Here is a 17,722-nt window from a genome sequence, read left to right as displayed (position 1 = left end):
AGGGAAGACATCATTGCACATAACAACCGCACCAAGGGGTCTAATGAAGTACTTTCACCTCATAAACACATGAAAAAAAATCACACCCGTGGGGCCATGTGAAGTGAGGGGCGCTATATTAAAGTCTAACTCATGTTGATTAGGTGATGTAATGGTGATGTAACAAACGGTGCCAACACAAACATTAAATGCAATTAACAATAAAGAGACAATAAGACGTAAACGACGTGCATTTTCCCTTCATTCTCAAAGGCGTTTTTAAAACAAACATTGAACTAAAGACAAACATTAAACCTGTATATACTGTAGGAGGGTCTAAAAAATTAAAAAATGACGGCACTCCATATTTTTGTAAAAGTATCAATAATGCAATGTAGATCGAAGTTACAAGTTAAAATCCGGAATTCAAATGTGTCGCAGCTTGTAGCTCTGCCATTTTCAAATGAGTAAATGTCCTTAGTTACTTTACACCACTGCAAGGCAGTCAGTCATACAGCTGTACTCTTACTGTATGGTACAGTACATTATGGGACAACAATGCAGTGAATAATACAGTATATGACGTTGGTATTTATTGACTTTATCGGATATTATATTGCATACTCACAACTGGTCCTTGTGGCCCCTTCTGTCCGTCATATCCAGAGTCTCCCTGGTCAAACACACATTCATAGAGTTCAGCAGGCAGCAAACAAAAGACGAATGGGAGGAATTACGACCACATTACAACAGTTTTCTAAAAACAAATGTATATATACAAATAAAATGAGTTTCTATATCAGTGGTGCTAAAACATTTTTACATTATATATTATATACAGTATATTTGGCCGCGGACCCCCATCTCAAATATATTTGTTCCAGTGACCCCCAGATATAAAAATATACATATTCTGAAATTCAAATATTTGCACAAATTGTCACGATTGTTTTGCTATTAAAAAAAAGCAGATATAATTATAAGCTCATATTGCGCTATTAACTTGTAGATCTGCTATTTTTGAATGGCCAAACAAATCTAAAATGACATAAGATTCTTTCTCGGTTTTAATCGGTTAATGAAGAGGATGACCAACAATAATAGAGTGAATGAAAGTGAATCATTGATGGATGTTGAAAGGTATCCCTTTTGTTGTGTAAGTCAATTCTTTTCAATGGACGTTCTGTCAGATAACAGATAACAGATTGAACAAATATTATTATAGAATGAGAATTGGCGTTAGGCTCTGCTACATCTTTCTGCCTGCTCGGCACAGTTATACAACCATCATTAACCATTAAGAGCAGGGAGATAGATATCCCCCCCATGGGGAACAGAAATAGCAAAGCCCACCGGTGGTGCTGGGGTGGCGGTTGCAGCCTTGGGTGAGCTTATATACCCCGCCCAAGTGGTGCATAGCACTGAATGAGCCCCTCGAGTATATCTGCCTGAACTAAATCCACAAGCTACGTATCATTCCTGTAAAACATTTAGTCAGCAGGCAGTATACCTACCAATAAATGATAATAATTATGGATGAAATGATCACCATCTGTGGTGAGGAGGTACCGTACCTGTGGCCCTGGAGACCCCTGAGGCCCCTGGATGCCTCTTTGGCCAAGCGGACCCTGGGAGAACAAACTGAGGTTTAACGCATATAGAGAGAACATTTTTTATGAAAACAAATCAAAATAAAATAATATACTGTATGCTTTTTAAAAGGTGTGGAATCACCCCCCTCTACACACAAAATATATACGTTGTTGTCTCCACCAGGCCGAAGGCATGGGGAAAGAATATGTTTTGCACTCCGTCCGTGTGTGTGTGTGTGTGTGTGTGTGTGTGTGTGTGTGTGTGTGTGTGTGTGTGTGTCCGTCCGTGTACAGCTAATCTTACTCCTCCAGATTCTGTCCAAAAATCCCGCAAATCGTTACACACTATCTCAATAGTCATGTGTTCAAGACGGATCTGTCCAATATTTCATATTCCATCCGAATTGTCTAACATTGGCTTTCAAAGTTTGCAGGATTGGCCCATATTTAGCAGTGTGCAATTTACGTGAAATCTTTCACAGACAGTCCTACTAGGCTGAGGAATATATCCCACCCTTTTCACATTGGCCTGTTATAGCGCCACCAACAGGTAGATTTTTGCAAAACATATTTTTGGAAGCAAATGCCTCAAATCATCCAATGGCCATCCAAGGCATAAGAAGAAATGGCACCCTTTTCACATTGGCCTATTATAGCGCCACCAGGAAGCCACAAACTGACCTGCCCTGGTGGATCTAGTTTGTGATGTAATCATTGTAATAATACTGACAGACCGTAAATGTATGAAAATTCTGTTCACCGTTTAAGCTGACGGACACCCTTATCCATGTGTGCATGTGAGTAATTTACTTTCACAATAATGCTTTTTCTTTTTCTTCTATAATTAATAATAATAATGAATGCATTTTCAATGGTGCAAAATACATAATTGTTGCCTTATAGACGTGACGGGAAAACTGTGAACCTTATGCCACAGAGGTGTTACCGTGTATAAGAGGGTCGCTCTTATCATACAAATGTAATCTTTGTGTAGGACGAAAATAGCCGGTTTGATGGGCTACATATGGCGTAAATTCTCCATTCATTGTCAATGGCATTTAATGTTTGTGAATCTACACTATAGATGAATATAGGAGGGGCTAGCGCCTCTCAAAAATACAATGAATAGAGCACCTAGTCAATATCACTAGAGGGCGATAAGTCCACAGGTTCGTGTACTTTTTTATTTGTATTATAATCTCCATAGGGGGATTTTAGAAGAACTGTGTTTGAAAATAAACAAATCATCCCGGCCGTTTCACTTATGGATATGAAGAATCAACTGACTGAGAGAAAACTAATGTTACTGCTGCAGAATTAGTTAAATCTTCGCTAGAAAGACATTATCAAATATGACTGACTGTCCTAAACGATAATATCAATATCGCCGAGACAGCTTGTTTACTTTTGGACCACAATTCTTATACGAGACGATTCTAAGATGATGTGATTCTCCATAGAGAAAAAGGAGGATGAGCGAGTGACGTCAGGACTTCGGCGCTCTTCTTCTATCCATCTATAAATGCCCCAAGTCTCTGTACGTGTGTGTGTGTGTGTATGGATGTATGGAGCTGGCCTGTACTGAGATCACAATGATTTTCCGACATCCCAATGATGCGCGACCTTACGCTTTATTAGCCAATTAACCCTTTGTCAGCCTTCTGATTGGTCCCTGACTGACTAACCAGCAGGCTCTTTCTGCCTTGTTCCGCCCTGGTTCCACCTTGTTTATGTTGAATTTGCTAAAACATAATTTTTGGAAAAAACTAAAAACAAACATGATATGCCCAGTCACCATGCTGCACCTGTTTTGTTCCTTTTTACTGACAAATAACAATTGAGTGCATAGAATATCAATATGAAGCAACTGAAAAACATGTTATTTCAATGGTCGTGGATGGAGAGAGGGGATTTTTGTCCAACCACGAAACGGCAACCAATGGGTGCGAAGAGGGGCACAACCACGGGCGGGACTTGACAAAGGGCGAATTGATCACACCTGATCACCCCCCAACGAGCACTGTTCTAGTTAAATAAATGGTAAATGGTGCATTTATGTAGTGAGAGAAATAATCAAAATAAATACATTTATGTATTATTTGGACCAATTAGGAAAAAGGTAAATCAAACTTCTCTATATTCTTCAGGGAGACCATGATGAAAGCATGTGAAAATGTTCTCCATAACATGTGTTTGTTCTTACTGGAAGGCCGTCGGGGCCACTTTGTCCTTGTTCCCCTTTGGAACCCTGCAGAGAATAAACAAGCTTTATGTAAACATTAAAATAGAAGAGTTCGCTCTTAGCTGAGACTAGAGGCACAATGCGATTACCCATTAAGACCCGAGGACCGGATTCTATACAAATGTCTTCTAAATCCTATAACGGTTTTCTGAAAAACGTATGTTTCTATTTTCTATATCAGTGGAGCTTAAACTTTTTCCATGTCAAGGACCCCAAATGCATTCGGCCATCGGATCCCCATCTGGAAATTTGGTTTATTTCGGGGAGCAAAGATTTGAGTTAAAACGTTCCCTGTGAAAGGATATATATGAAAGAATTATATATACTGTAGGCCTAGTATTTACACTTTTTTTAAAATCTCGAGAATAGCAGCTCTACAAGCTTGTAGCGCGCATCTAGATGCGTTCCGGGTGTTAATGGGTTAAACGCAGATTGCCGTTCAAGCCACTAGATGGCAACGTCATCAAAGCTGTAATTGCAGCTCAGTGTGAGGGCCAGAGTCTAGAGAGCAGGCGTTTCAGTGTGCTTCTCAACAGGAGAAGAGGGTTTAGTGTGCTTCTCAACAGGAGCAGAGGGTTTAGTAGTGTGCTTCTCAACAGGAGGAGAGGGTTTAGTGTGCTTCTCAACAGGAGCAGAGGGTTTAGTAGTGTGCTTCTCAACAGGAGGAGAGGGTTTAGTGTGCTTCTCAAAAGGAGCAGAGGGTTTAGTGTGCTTCTCAACAGGAGGAGAGGGTTTAGTGTGCTTCTCAACAGGAGGAGAGGGTTTAGTGTGCTTCTCAACAGGAGGAGAGGGTTTAGTGTGCTTCTCAACAGGAGGAGAGGGTTTAGTGTGCTTCTCAACAGGAGGAGAGGGTTTAGTGTGCTTCTCAACAGGAGCAGAGGGTTTAGTGTGCTTCTCAACAGGAGGAGAGGGTTTAGTAGTGTGCTTCTCAACAGGAGCAGAGGGTTTAGTGTGCTTCTCAACAGGAGGAGAGGGTTTAGAGTCTAGAGAGCAGGCGTTTCAGTGTGCTTCTCAACAGGAGGAGAGGGTTTAGATTATTCACAATCGGTGTGGATGTACAGTATGTGTACAGTATGTGTAAAGATCTGTACTACCAACCTTCTCCCCAGGCCTGCCTTGGACGCCACATGGTCCTGGTTCACCAGGGAAACCCTGGAGGTATAAAAGAAAATGTTATCATTAAAATTGTATTGTATTAAAATTATTTTACTCGTATATAACGTTCTCGATGGTCTCGCTGGTATAGGACGGTGCGAGACTCTCGCACCGTCCTATACCTACAGTACTTGACTGCCTGCCTAGGATATGTCCCAAACCCCCTCCCCCTCCCTCAGGTCCTCCACTGCTGGCCTGCTCGATGTGCCTAAAAACGGCGTGGAATAAACTCCCACTATACCTTCGACAGGCATTTTCTAAGCACAGCTCAAGACCTTCTTTAACACACTCTTGCTTTTATTTGAGCTTTTAAAATCCTTATTGTTATTCATGTCCTCACTGTATTGCATTACTGCTATAATTTTAAAGTTTTACGCCTTTGCTTTTCTTTTTTTCTCTATTGCTCTGTAAAGCACATAGAGCTGCATTTCATGTCATGAAAGGTGTAATTAATTATATAAACCGATCACAGCAATCCCATGAAATGAGTTGCAAATTGTTCAGCATTATTGTGACTGATATTGAGACTGCTCTCCTCTCTCATTCATTTAGATACAGACAGTCACACCTTAGATGCTAGAACCACCCCAGTCGGCCTAGAGCAAGCCTCTCTTCTGGGTTTAGATGCTAGAACCACCCTAGTCGGCCTAGAGCAGGCCTCTCTTCTGGATTTTTAAAGAACCACCCCAGTCGGCCTAGAGCAGGCCTCTCTTCTGGGTTTTTAAAGAACCACCCCAGTCGGCCTAGAGCAGGCCTCTCTTCTGGATTTTTATAGAACCACCCTAGTCGGCCTAGAACAGGCCTCTCTTCTGGGTTTAGATGCTAGAACCACCCCAGTCAGCCTAGAGCAGGCCTCTCTTCTGGATTTTTATAGAACCACCCTAGTCGGCCTAGAGCAGGCCTCTCTTCTGGGTTTAGATGCTAGAACCACCCCAGTCGGCCTAGAGCAGGCCTCTCTTCTGGGTTTAGATGTTAGAACCACCCCAGTCGGCCTAGAGCAGGCCTCTCTTCTGGGTTTAGATGCTAGAACCACCCCAGTCGGCCTAGAGCAGGCCTCTCTTCTGGGTTTAGATGCTAGAACCACCCCAGTCGGCTTAGAGCAGGCCTCTCTTCTGGGTTTAGATGCTAGAACCACCCTAGTCGGCCTAGAGCAGGCCTCTCTTCTGGGTTTTTTCCAGCTGGTGGATGGAAATGACACTAGTGCGCAGCTTCTAAAAAAAACGTCAACACTTTGCCAACGCTACAAGTGTAATTAGTTACTATCCACCACTGAGAATTAGGGGTGCACGAGTATGAAATCATGACCTCCGATTATTTGCAGGGTCATATCTGCCGATACAGATTCTGACCGATTTCCGATATTATACAGAGGACCACAATGGGAACAAGTCTAGGCCCTATAGGGGCTTGGCCCAAAGCCTGTTAAAAAAAGTATTCAATCAATCAATAAATAGCCTATACATACTCTTTTCCCTGTGTCTGTTTTCACAAATTAATGACTACTAAATGAGATGAGTACACAAATTAAATGTAGAAAAATGTGGCTTTTGTTCTAGACTAGAGGTATAGACACTCTTGATTTATATTGAACATTGATGATATTTTACATTTTTACTGGTGAATAATCTGTAATATTTTGAGGAAGTTCCGATAAAGCATTTTTATGGCCGATATGGCCTATTCTGATTATGCTACCAATTTAATCATGCATCCCTACTGAGAATGATTCCTTTCTACAAAAGCTGGACAATTTAGCGAAAACATATCAGAACCCATATTTAGAACCGATCAATTTAGTAGTAGTCATTTAGTGTGATTAGTCTGATTAACCGAAGATTAATTCTACCTATTTTGGATTCTGCCAATGCTTTTCAATGGGAATGGAGCTTTGCTGTTTTTTACGAAATCCACAAATGGCAACAAACTGCTCCGATTCCATTGTAATGCATTTGCAGAATCTACACTCATAGGTAAAGTTCCAGTTCGGTGTGACTGCGCCCAATTAAGCCCCTAACCCTGCAATATACTTTGTGGTACAATGGTGTGTGCAGAAATTGTGAAAATAGCCGATCTACAAGCTCACAATCCATCACATCACAAGCCGTCAGAGAGAGCTAGGTCCGTTAATCGTAATCGAGGCAAAAGGTTTGAAATAATCGTACTAGTACTTACACCATTCAACAGCAGTACAAACAACAATCTCTCACCTCATCTCCTTTCTCGCCTGGTGGGGCCGAGTCCCCCTTAAAACCTCTGGGACCCTGGAAGAGAACATGAGGTTACGTTGTGTGATGTACAATAGGAATGTAAGATGACTGGACACAATCACATTCATATTCATATTGTTACTTGTGCAGGCAGAGCACGCAAGTACTGCGATCGGCTGGGTATGTACAGTATGTATATATGTGTATGTATGTGGTTAAAATGGGTAGGGTTTTAAAAAAAAAGGCAAAAGCATGCTCTGTTGCACTGGCCTAAAAGTGGGTCCTTAAAAACTGCTTCAACTTCTGAGATGTATGTACCAGTATGTAGGTACATACGCATTACGCAATGTGTTGACGGCTGGGCGTGACGTATATTAGCAGCAACATTGCCTTCATATGTAGTTTCAAGGCTTTTGCGGCCACATTAATTCAATTTTCTCCAGAAACTGGCTGTATCAAATATTAATGAACATCATTAACGACACACAGCCACTCCCCTGACAGAAAGGCCGGGATGGTCGGTTTATTTTTCAAACATTGTTCTTATATGAAGCGATCTAAAATCCCCCTATGGGGATTATAATGCAACTAAAAAAATACATGAACCTGTGTACTGGTGCCCTCTACTTAAAGTGACGTCAGACTTCGGTGCTCTATACATTACAGGTTGTCCACCATTCGACCTTGAGGCTTAATCAGGAGTTGTAGTAGCCACAGGATAATCTAGTAAAATCTAAGCGGTGGATATTGCTCTCGTCTTCATGTCTTTATGTATGTAAATTGTCTTGTTCTTTGTGTTATGTCAAATGTGTGTATATGTGTTCTGCATACTTGGCTGCTGTGTCGCAAGACACATTTCAGTGTAAACTGACAATAAAATACTATCATATATCCAGGATAATGAAGCTAATAATAATAAGCTAATGCCTTTACTGCAAGTTGCTCATTACTTATACGGTCAATGACATGCTATAGGTAGTATAGGGCATGAGTTCTTAAACATGTTTATGCCTAATTCATATGCATTAGGCCGACCGTTTGAAAAGATGTTATGCCAGGGACCCCATAAGAGAAGATTTATCAACATTTTCAATGGACAAAAAATAAATATAATAGGGCTTATGTGTTCAAACTGTTCCTCATTATTGCTTATTATACTTTAAGCTGTTGAAAAATAGTAGATCTGTGTTTTGTATGAAGCGCTTTGTACTACTTTTCATTAGGTCAATATTTTCTAAACACACAGACGTAAAGGGTGTAATAGCACTTATTTATGCAAAATGGTAGTTTTCTCCCAACAGCAAATGTTTTTTTACTTTTTTTTTTTTTTAACCATTTTCAGATGGGGGTCGGCAGCCAAATACAAATACTTTTTAATTTTTTGTTCTTTCAGAAAACTGTCATGATTTTGAAGACGGTGTGTAGGATTTGTACTGTAGATGTAATATTAACGTGTAAATGTAACGATGCATGTGCAGATGTAAAGGTTACCGTCATCACACATGCTTTGTGTGTACAGTAGATGTAATGTTATCATCACATCGTTGTGCTTCAGTGTTTAGATGTTCATGTCATGGTTGTTCATCCTCACCTGCAGCCCTGGTAGCCCCGGCACTCCTCGCTCTACATCCACGCCACGACCGCCATCTCTGCCCGCAGTCCCCGCTCGGCCAGCAACGCCCTTTGGCCCCGTGTACCCCTAGTGTACAGTACACACACACACACACAAACACACACACACACACACACACACACACACACACACACACCCCCTTGAGATTGAAGGTCTCGAGAGTGCATGGTATTAGTAAAAACCCGGGGCAGGAAAGCTCTAGGAAGGAAGGAGGTTGGTTTTCAATATCTACCGTGTCTCCGCTGTGTCCGCTCCTTCCTGTGGGTCCAGGCTCTCCAGGAATGCCCTGTTGTCAGAGCGAAGCCATATCAGTCTGGTTCACGCCACATATCATAACAATAATACAACATCAAGCTTGGTTTTTAAGGGATATATATCGCTTATAAAAAAATTAAATCTACAAAGTACACATGGTACAGTATGCTCAGCTTGATTGAGCCATAACTTAAACCCCAGCATGCCTAGCCTGACACTCAAGTTTAATTTCGTTTCCTGAATGCGAGATCAGCTAGAGATCTGCTAGCGATTCAGCGGCTGGAGCCAGCCAGGCTACAGGCAGCATGCCTATTCTGGGGGAACAAATCTCTCTCACCAAATATAGTCGATCTACAAACTCACAACGTGTCAGTCAAAGTACGGTTCTCTAAGACCAGAGGGTTTCAGTGCAGGTTAAACGCAAAGACATCAAAATAAATACTATTATTAAGTGAGGAAAGACTAAAGATTAAAGGAGTTACAGTATATATGATTGAAAGCTATTAAAAGTAAAATAAAAACTTAAAGCAAGGCTTTTGCAGGTGCGTAGGAGACAGCCAGGTGCCTGACTTGAAAAGTTTATTCAAATGCATTTGAAAAGGTTATTAAGGGAACAGGCAATGTTTCGGACTTTCGGTCTATTCGACCTTCATCAAATAAAAGCTCAATTCTGACTTGAAGTAGCCATAACAGAAGGAAGTCTGAAATGGCTAGTGATCTCTTCTTCGCGATTTTTACGGGGTCACGTTAATGCCGGGGGAGGGGGGACACAAGCAACCTGAACACGCTGGTCACGTTAATGCCGGGGGAGGGGGACAAGCAACCTGAACACGCTGGTCAGGAAAGCTGGCTCCGCCGACTACCCTGAATGGGGTGGACGGAGGTGGTGAAGGGGCTTATACCAATAAGGAAGCAGTGGTGGAAAGTGTACTTAAGTACAATTTTTAGGTATTTGTACTTTACTTGAGTATTTCCAATTTCCAGTACTTTTAGTTCTAATCCACTACATCTCAGAGCCAAACTTTTTACTTTTACTCCACTACAATTATTTGAAAACTTTAGTTACTAGTTACTTTGGAGATTTTAATTTTGATTGGAAAACATACATTAACCACTTCAACCCCATTGCTTTTGGCGTTGCGTTGCAACGCATTGTGAGCTTGTAGATTTTCAATAGATTGTGTACACATTTTGAACTTGTGAAATATGAGTACTTTTACTTTTAGCACATTTTGATGCCGATACTTTGGTACTTTTACTCAAGTACATTTTCAATTCCGTACTTTTACTACGGGATTTGAACCCCAGTCTCCCACTCGCCAGACCGACACACAACCTGTCGTGACATTATAGGGCTGAGCCTGATTGGCAGGGCTGTTGTGGGCCGGGTCCAAACACTAACACCCCCTCCACATGGAGATCTTGGGGCATTTGAGCAGGGGTGGGTGGTTAAAGTTCCCATCTACCCCCAAGGGGAAATGCAATAGACTTACACTGCTGCGTTCACAGTCACACAGGCAGCTACAAAGATAGTCTATAGCATTCATTTTCACCGGAAGCCAGCGACGTGAAGATAAAAAGCTACATCCCACATTCATAGCTGCTACAAAAGCTATACAAAAAAATAAAAATCACACCCGTGTGTAGTGAGGAGCGCTATTATCATGCTATGATTAGGTGATGTAATTGTTGGGGAGGGACACCCAATGTACTTATATGTACTTATGTTCTCTAAACAAACATTAAGAATCCCAAAGACTTTGCTGTCTTTGGGATCTTTGGGATGACGTAATTACAACACACACACAAAAAGCCATGCATTGAAGGGGCTAGCCTAGCGACGCTCAAAAAGTTTTGAAATAAATCGTGAAAATGTGTGCAAATGTTTTAATGCATATTCTTTCCCAGCCAACGTTTTTAACTGCTTCTGGGGGGGGAAGTTTGAGAACCACTAACATAGAAACACAGGGTTTTTCAGAAAACTGTCATGATTTAGAAGACATTAGTAGAATCTGGTCTCGGGTCTTAATGGGTTAAACTAAAGTAAGTGATTTCCCTCGTGGGTTCAATAAAGGTCTTAATATTAACTCATCTTATCTTATCTTACATAACAAAAACAATGAATGAAGCCTCTTGACAGAATGTGCAGAATACACACCATATATTGTTACTGTTAATTTAATTGTATCCACATTTTGCTTACATTTGTACACAATTGGGAGTTAAATTAACACTCAGTGTTTACTATTGTTATAACAATGGATGGATGGTGGGTCTCACCTGCCGGCCGGGTCGGCCCGTTTCTCCATGCGGTCCTGGGGGTCCTTGTTCCATCTGACGAGGCCAGAGAGGAGGAAGCTGATCAGTGACATCACACTCGGACAGATTCAGTCCACAGACTAAGCAGAACAGTGACATCACACACGGGCAAATGAAAAAGATGCAGCCTACCATTCATTGTCGATGGAAGCCAGCAGCGACATGACGCAATGTGCGTCTTTGCATTGTGTGATCCCACTGATCCGTGTGAACGCACCAATCATGCTGCGTTCGCACGCGCAAAGATCACAGCATAATTTGCGGCGTTGTCAGCTACATGCCCATCATTGCATCTTGGCATCGTCGTGTCGCTGCTGGCTTCCATTGAAAATGAATGGTAGACTGCATTTTCGCGTCTGCCTGTATGAACGCAGCTTATTGTTGCGTTCACGCGGGCATGCAGACGCAAAGATTCAGTCTACCATTCATTGTCAATTGTCAAAATGGGGCGTGTTCTCTCCGCTAATATGGCCCATGGGCAGCGGTGGGGATCTATGACGAGGACGAGAGTCCGACTGCCCTTGCCCTCGGCTACCTAAGATGAGTAGATCAGCTATCGCAGACGTAGAAAGTAGACCGTAGGCTCAGGATAGATATCTCGTGACTTCTCGTCCACCCTCAATAAGATCCAACCTAAGGAAACAGTCTAGAAATAGACTCTCAAAGTATTAGACAGGCTACCTCAATTAGGCCTCCGACTGGATTGGCCTCGGCTACAGGTAGCAGTGTTGATTTCGTTGACTAAAACCAAGACGAAAAATGTTCGTCGACTACCATTTTTCAATGGCGAAAATTAGATAGAAACTAAATGAAAACTAAGCTACGATGACTAAAACTAATTTCGTCATAAAAGAAAAACTAGACTAAAATGTTAGGAATGGACTAGTGGACAAGAGATCCAGTACAAGTCATTTTTCACTTGGTTGCATGCTGAAAATAGCGGATCTACAAGCTCACAACATGTCGCAGCGTGACATGTTGTGAGCTTGTAGATCCGCTATTTTCAGCAAGTGTAAAAACAGTCATTACGACGGCATCAAGGCCCAAAGTCCCAAAATACATTTTAGTCGACTAAATCAACTGTAGATTTAGTCGACTAAACTATGATATGATATGTAGTCGACTAAACTAACACTAAAACATTCCAGGTGACTAAAATGTTGACTGAAACTAAATGAAAACTATTGGAAGAGACTATATGACTAAAAACTAAAATCTAATTTGCTGCCAAAAACAACACTGACAGGTACACCGACAGGTAAACAACACTGACGTGTGTGTGTGTGTGAATGCAGCGTCAGACAGATATTCAGGCTACAGAGGAAGCCGATGAGTGACATCACACTCAAAGAGATTATACAACAGGTCGTTTCGAGGAGGCAATCTGATTGGTTGAAACGGCCTTTTAGTCGTGGTTCAAAGTACGAGCGCCACTCCACACCTAAACAAAACAATGAATCCAGCTGCTCTGTTTTCCCATGAGCACAGCAAACTCGGTGGCTATAGGCTAGTTAGGTTCTTGGGACATTTGTGGTCGTAGTGACTACAAAATATGTTTTTTTTTCAGTTTTTAAGGGTAACGGTTGTATAATTGCAATATTACACTCGAGGGTGTGGTTTAACGTGATTATTGCCACTTCAGTGATGCTTGCGGAACTCGACTACATCTCGTTCCTGACCGCATCACTGTCGTGGCAATAATCATGTTAAACCACACCCTCTCTCGTGTAATGGAAGATGATGATGCAACACTTACCGGCCAGCCTTGCCGCAACAAATGATAGACGTTGGATCTCTGGAAAGAATGGAAAGACCATGGTTTGAAAAGCATCTATTTAAAATCAGTGGTTCCCCAAACTCTTTTTCAGGGGATAAAAAAAAAAAAGAAAAAAAACACAGACAGACAGACAGACAGACAGACATACAGACAGACAGCGTTTCTGTAGTTCTTACTTGCGTAAGCACAGAATATCCTAATTCACACGTGTATGTGGTTGTAAAAGACATAAGTATAGGAAAATGCTTGCTTTACTTATAGGAGACGATATTCAGATGATATGCTACTTATCCAGAACCAGGCCTGGACTGGCCGGGCCTACCAATGAATTGGCGACCCAGACTTTAGGAAACAATGATCTATTCACGCTAAATTAAATAAAAATACAGACATACTAGAGGTTCGGACCACAACGCTGCCCTCAGCCCCTCACATTAGAATTGGCAATATGCTCCCATTGTATTCATCCTCATTTTTAGAGCCAAAAACGACAGAACTTCAAACACACTCATAGACACACACATTAGACTCATCACTCCACGAATGAACAGTCAAAGACTGCTTTCATCTTTTATGGCATGGACAAAATGGAACCAAACTCCAGGACTCTGAAACTGGATAAACTGGTCTCTAATAGACATTTATGGAACTACTTGATGATGCATTACATAAGGACTGCACCTGCTTTGTGGAGCCTGTGTATCTGCATTGTGATGTTTCTTTTTTTTTTTTTTTTAATAGTGTTTATTATATTTTAATAGTGTTCATTATATTTTAAACTTTTTCGAAAAGCATATCATCATATCGGCCATACACAATACCATATCGGTATCGGATCGGTCTCAAAATAATCCAGATTATTTTCACAGATAATGATGGAGCAAGAATAATGTGACAGTTAATGGTTCTGTCCCTTTTGTTTTGCGTATTTCTATTGTTTGAAGGCAGCATAATCCTTATAATATTGGAATCGGTCAGAATCAGTATCGGGAAACAATAGGAGATCGGATAAAAGTCATAATTTCATAATCGCGCACCCCTAGTTTTTTGGATATGTTGTGATCGTGTTGTACTCAGGGTGTCCTTGAAAAGCTCTTAATGTTCTTCCCTGAATAAATAAAAAGGTCAATAAACGCTGTCACTACGATGCAGCCATAACTTGAACCGATTACATGCTACCATCTGGTGGCTTAACTCGGTACTGGTGCCAGAATCCTGAGGAAAAACTACAAAACAGCTGTGAACGCTTTCGTTGAACCGGAAGTGTTTGTGTGAAGAGTCATAGCTTCAGTCTGTGCCGTGTTCTCTCAGTGTAAACAATGGTTTTCCACTCGCGAGGTGGGATTAAAGTCATATTAAGCTCTAAACATAGCCTTTTATCTGAATCTGAGCACTACGAATGCTTTAGATCGCGTGCGTGCGTATGAACAAGGATATTTTGGATATTCGATGACGTCATCACAACATGGATGCCACCGGAGGCTAGTATGGATGCTAAAAAAAGTGAGTTTATCATCATACATTATCATGACGTAACGTGTCGATTTGCTCAGACACTACGTTAATTCTCCTTTCATTGCCATTGGCATTAAATGTTTGTGTTAGCACAAAAAGCCGATTTTCTTAGACATATATGATGTAAATTCTCCTTTCATTGTCAAGGCAAATGTGACACGAGTTATAGGACAAAAAGCTGTATATAATAGGGGCTAGCGCCCCTCAAAAATGGTAAATAACATACTATTATTCTGGATTAAATGACATTAATCAAACCAGAGATTTCTTGGGTTGGCAAAGGAGGTAAAAAAGGATTAAACCCGAGAAATCGTAGGATCTGCAAATATTGTGTTTTAAATGGTCTTAATTTGTAATTTAATTTCAATGTTGTTGAATGCATTGTATTGCTCAATGACACCGTATATACCGTATAACCCATTCTCCCAGTGGAACTCCTAATTGCCAATTGAAAGGAAGCGGCTGGTGACTTCATGTACAAAGGAGGAACTAGTACTAGTAGTTCTCAAATGTTTTATTTGCAAGGACCCCTTAACTCTGAGAGTGTACAGATGGACCATTACGGGACCATTTGGTTCCATCTGTACACACTCAGACTTACAGACCTGCATGGTCATTCAGGGCTAGTTCTTTGTGTTTCTGGTAATTTTATTGTCCACTCTTTTGTATGTCCATGGCAAGAATGGTATTTTGACCAAATGTCCACCACAAGCCATACTTGGCGATGACCAGTGGCGTGCACAGACATTTTTTTTTAATATATTTTTTATCCCACAATTTTGTAACCCATTGTTCACCCCTGTGTCAATCATCTAATGTGATCCTGGGCTCTACACACCCTCCGCCAACCTGGGGAGAGCAACGGACTTAACACATGCTTCCTTCATGCTTGAGTGTCCAAGTTGCTCCTTTACACCTGACAGGGGGGAGTTTCCCTGGTTGGACGTAGCGCGTGGAAGGAACACGTTATTCTAACAAGTTCCTTTCCCCTCCATCAGGCGTCCCGGCTGGCCAGGGGGAGGCAGTTTAGAGACCAGGATTACTGCATGTTTTTGTGAGGGTACCTACCCTAGGGGACACGGGGAGAACATGCAAACTCCACACAGAAAGGCCCTTTCGCCAACCCCGCCTTCGGATATGGGCACTGATGACGCGTAGGAGGAAACACGCCACCAGCACCCACAGCGCCCCGAGCGGGAATCGAACCCAGGACCTTCTAGCTGTGAGGCGACAGCACTACCAACTGTGCCACCGTGCCCCTGCGTGCACAGACATTTAGAGGGGCAGGTGCTCAAGTGAAAAAATGGCACCTTGTGCAGTGTGGAACCGGCCGGTTGCCTTAATAGTGTGAGATTTATTTACTTTTTTTTAATATCAAGAATTGATCAATGTCACCATGGTCCACACACTGTACTTGTACTTTTTATCACTTAAAAATGTATAATTTTTTTAAACGATGACAAAAGACACATTAAGAAAAAAAACGAAAGAAATAAAATAAAATCGACATTGCGTTTCAAACCTTGCATGTTACATTACATAATTCTAGACATTGCTGTTGATCCTCATTCCCCCATATCCATATTCTGTTCAGTATTAAATGATGCCCATTTGGACCATTACCTCCATTTTCTCTTCCTGTAGCCTCAGACAGTGTGTCCACACTGTACATTTATTTCTTTATTTATTTTTTCAAAAGGGCACATTGCTGTCCAGAGGGCACGGGCAAGAGGTGCTCTAGCACCCCCTAGTGTCTATCTGTGCACGCCACTGGAGATGACCCTTGGAACCGACACGACAACTACATGTGAGGGGAAAAAACTGGGAATTGGCATAATGTAGGAGAAAAAGGGGAAAAAAGGAAAATCGTGTATATGCTTACTAATTTCTTTCCACTGTATAACATTGTGGAAACCAACTGCCTGCAACATGAATGCAGCATACATTCAGGGATGAATGCAGGACGTGGGACAGTTACGGCCAACCCCTGTTTAACCCATTCTGACCTGAGATCAGATTCATACGAGGTTTCCACTGGACACACAATGGTCTGATTATAACCCATTCTGACCCGAGATCAGATTCTAAAAATGTCAGTCGTTCTTCGAATTTTTCAAAAATAGCAGACCTACAAGCTCGTATCGCGCCACTCGGTGGCGCGATATGAGCTTGTAGATCTGCTATTTTTCAATAGCTAAAGCATAACATGATGCCAACACCAAAACGGGTGCCCGGTCAGAATGGGTTAATAGATCATACTGTATACTGTAAAAGGACAGATTATAACGGGCTGCAATAGAGAACCAAAGTTCTCTTGGTATACTCGCTCGCTCGCTCACCCCTACTGGTTTACGGACGTTTTTCTCTGGGGAGAATAACATTGGGTCATCTTAAAATCGTCTCATATAAGAATTGTGGCCCAAAAATAAACAAATTCACTCATTATTTGTCCGTTTCTAGCAAAAATTTAACTAATTTGGCAGCAGTAACATTAGCGTTTTCTCTCGGTCAGTTGATTCTTTATCCATACGAGTGAAACGACCAGGATGATTTGTTTATTTTTCAAAACACAGTTCTTATATGAGGCGATCTAAAAAATTCCCCTATGGGAATTACAATGCAAATATAAAGTACATGAACCCGTGGACTTAGCGCCTTCTACCAATATTGACGTCAGACTGGAACCCTTACCGTTCCATTTGGTTTAATTTTACACTCTCAAGAGAGAGAGAGAGAGACGGTCAAACTGCAGTACGGATGAGAGGATGGAAGCCAGTGCATGGCTCGAGGCAATCTCTCACACTACAGGCTGTGTGCCCACATACATGTTACATGGCCAAAGGAAATGAGCCGCGCGGGGACAAAGTGTTGAGAGCCCCATGCCGAGGGTCCCATGCAGAGAGGAGGACCCCATCCCCATAGACAGAGCTCACTGTCACTACGCTCCAAGGGTGCAAGAGGAAGTGGTGGGAACCTGCGCACGCATGCACGCACGCACGCACACACACACACACGCACACACTTGCGCGCACACAGGCCTCAATGTTT

General features: G+C 41.8%; 1 protein-coding gene across 1 annotated transcript in view; it reads right to left on the bottom strand.

The window, feature by feature from the left end:
* The window catches only part of LOC308317013 (uncharacterized protein), a 33,738-nt gene extending 20,561 nt beyond the window's left edge, over positions 1-13,177 (bottom strand). Inside the window, exons 1-9 of the mRNA XM_080765803.1 lie at positions 13,139-13,177; positions 11,344-11,397; positions 9,041-9,094; positions 8,767-8,874; positions 7,176-7,229; positions 4,912-4,965; positions 3,775-3,819; positions 1,554-1,607; positions 608-652 (exon numbers count right to left, since the gene is read on the bottom strand). Coding sequence (XP_080621929.1) covers positions 608-652; positions 1,554-1,607; positions 3,775-3,819; positions 4,912-4,965; positions 7,176-7,229; positions 8,767-8,874; positions 9,041-9,094; positions 11,344-11,397 — 468 coding nt within the window. The 5' untranslated portion in view covers positions 13,139-13,177. The remainder of the gene's footprint in view (positions 1-607; positions 653-1,553; positions 1,608-3,774; positions 3,820-4,911; positions 4,966-7,175; positions 7,230-8,766; positions 8,875-9,040; positions 9,095-11,343; positions 11,398-13,138) is intronic.
* Positions 13,178-17,722: the final 4,545 nt, after the last annotated feature.

Source organism: Protomyctophum bolini (assembly GCF_963924005.1).
Source record: "Protomyctophum bolini genome assembly, chromosome: 6".
NCBI classification, from domain to species: domain Eukaryota; kingdom Metazoa; phylum Chordata; class Actinopteri; order Myctophiformes; family Myctophidae; genus Protomyctophum; species Protomyctophum bolini.
This window is presented reverse-complemented; position numbering and strand designations above follow the sequence as displayed.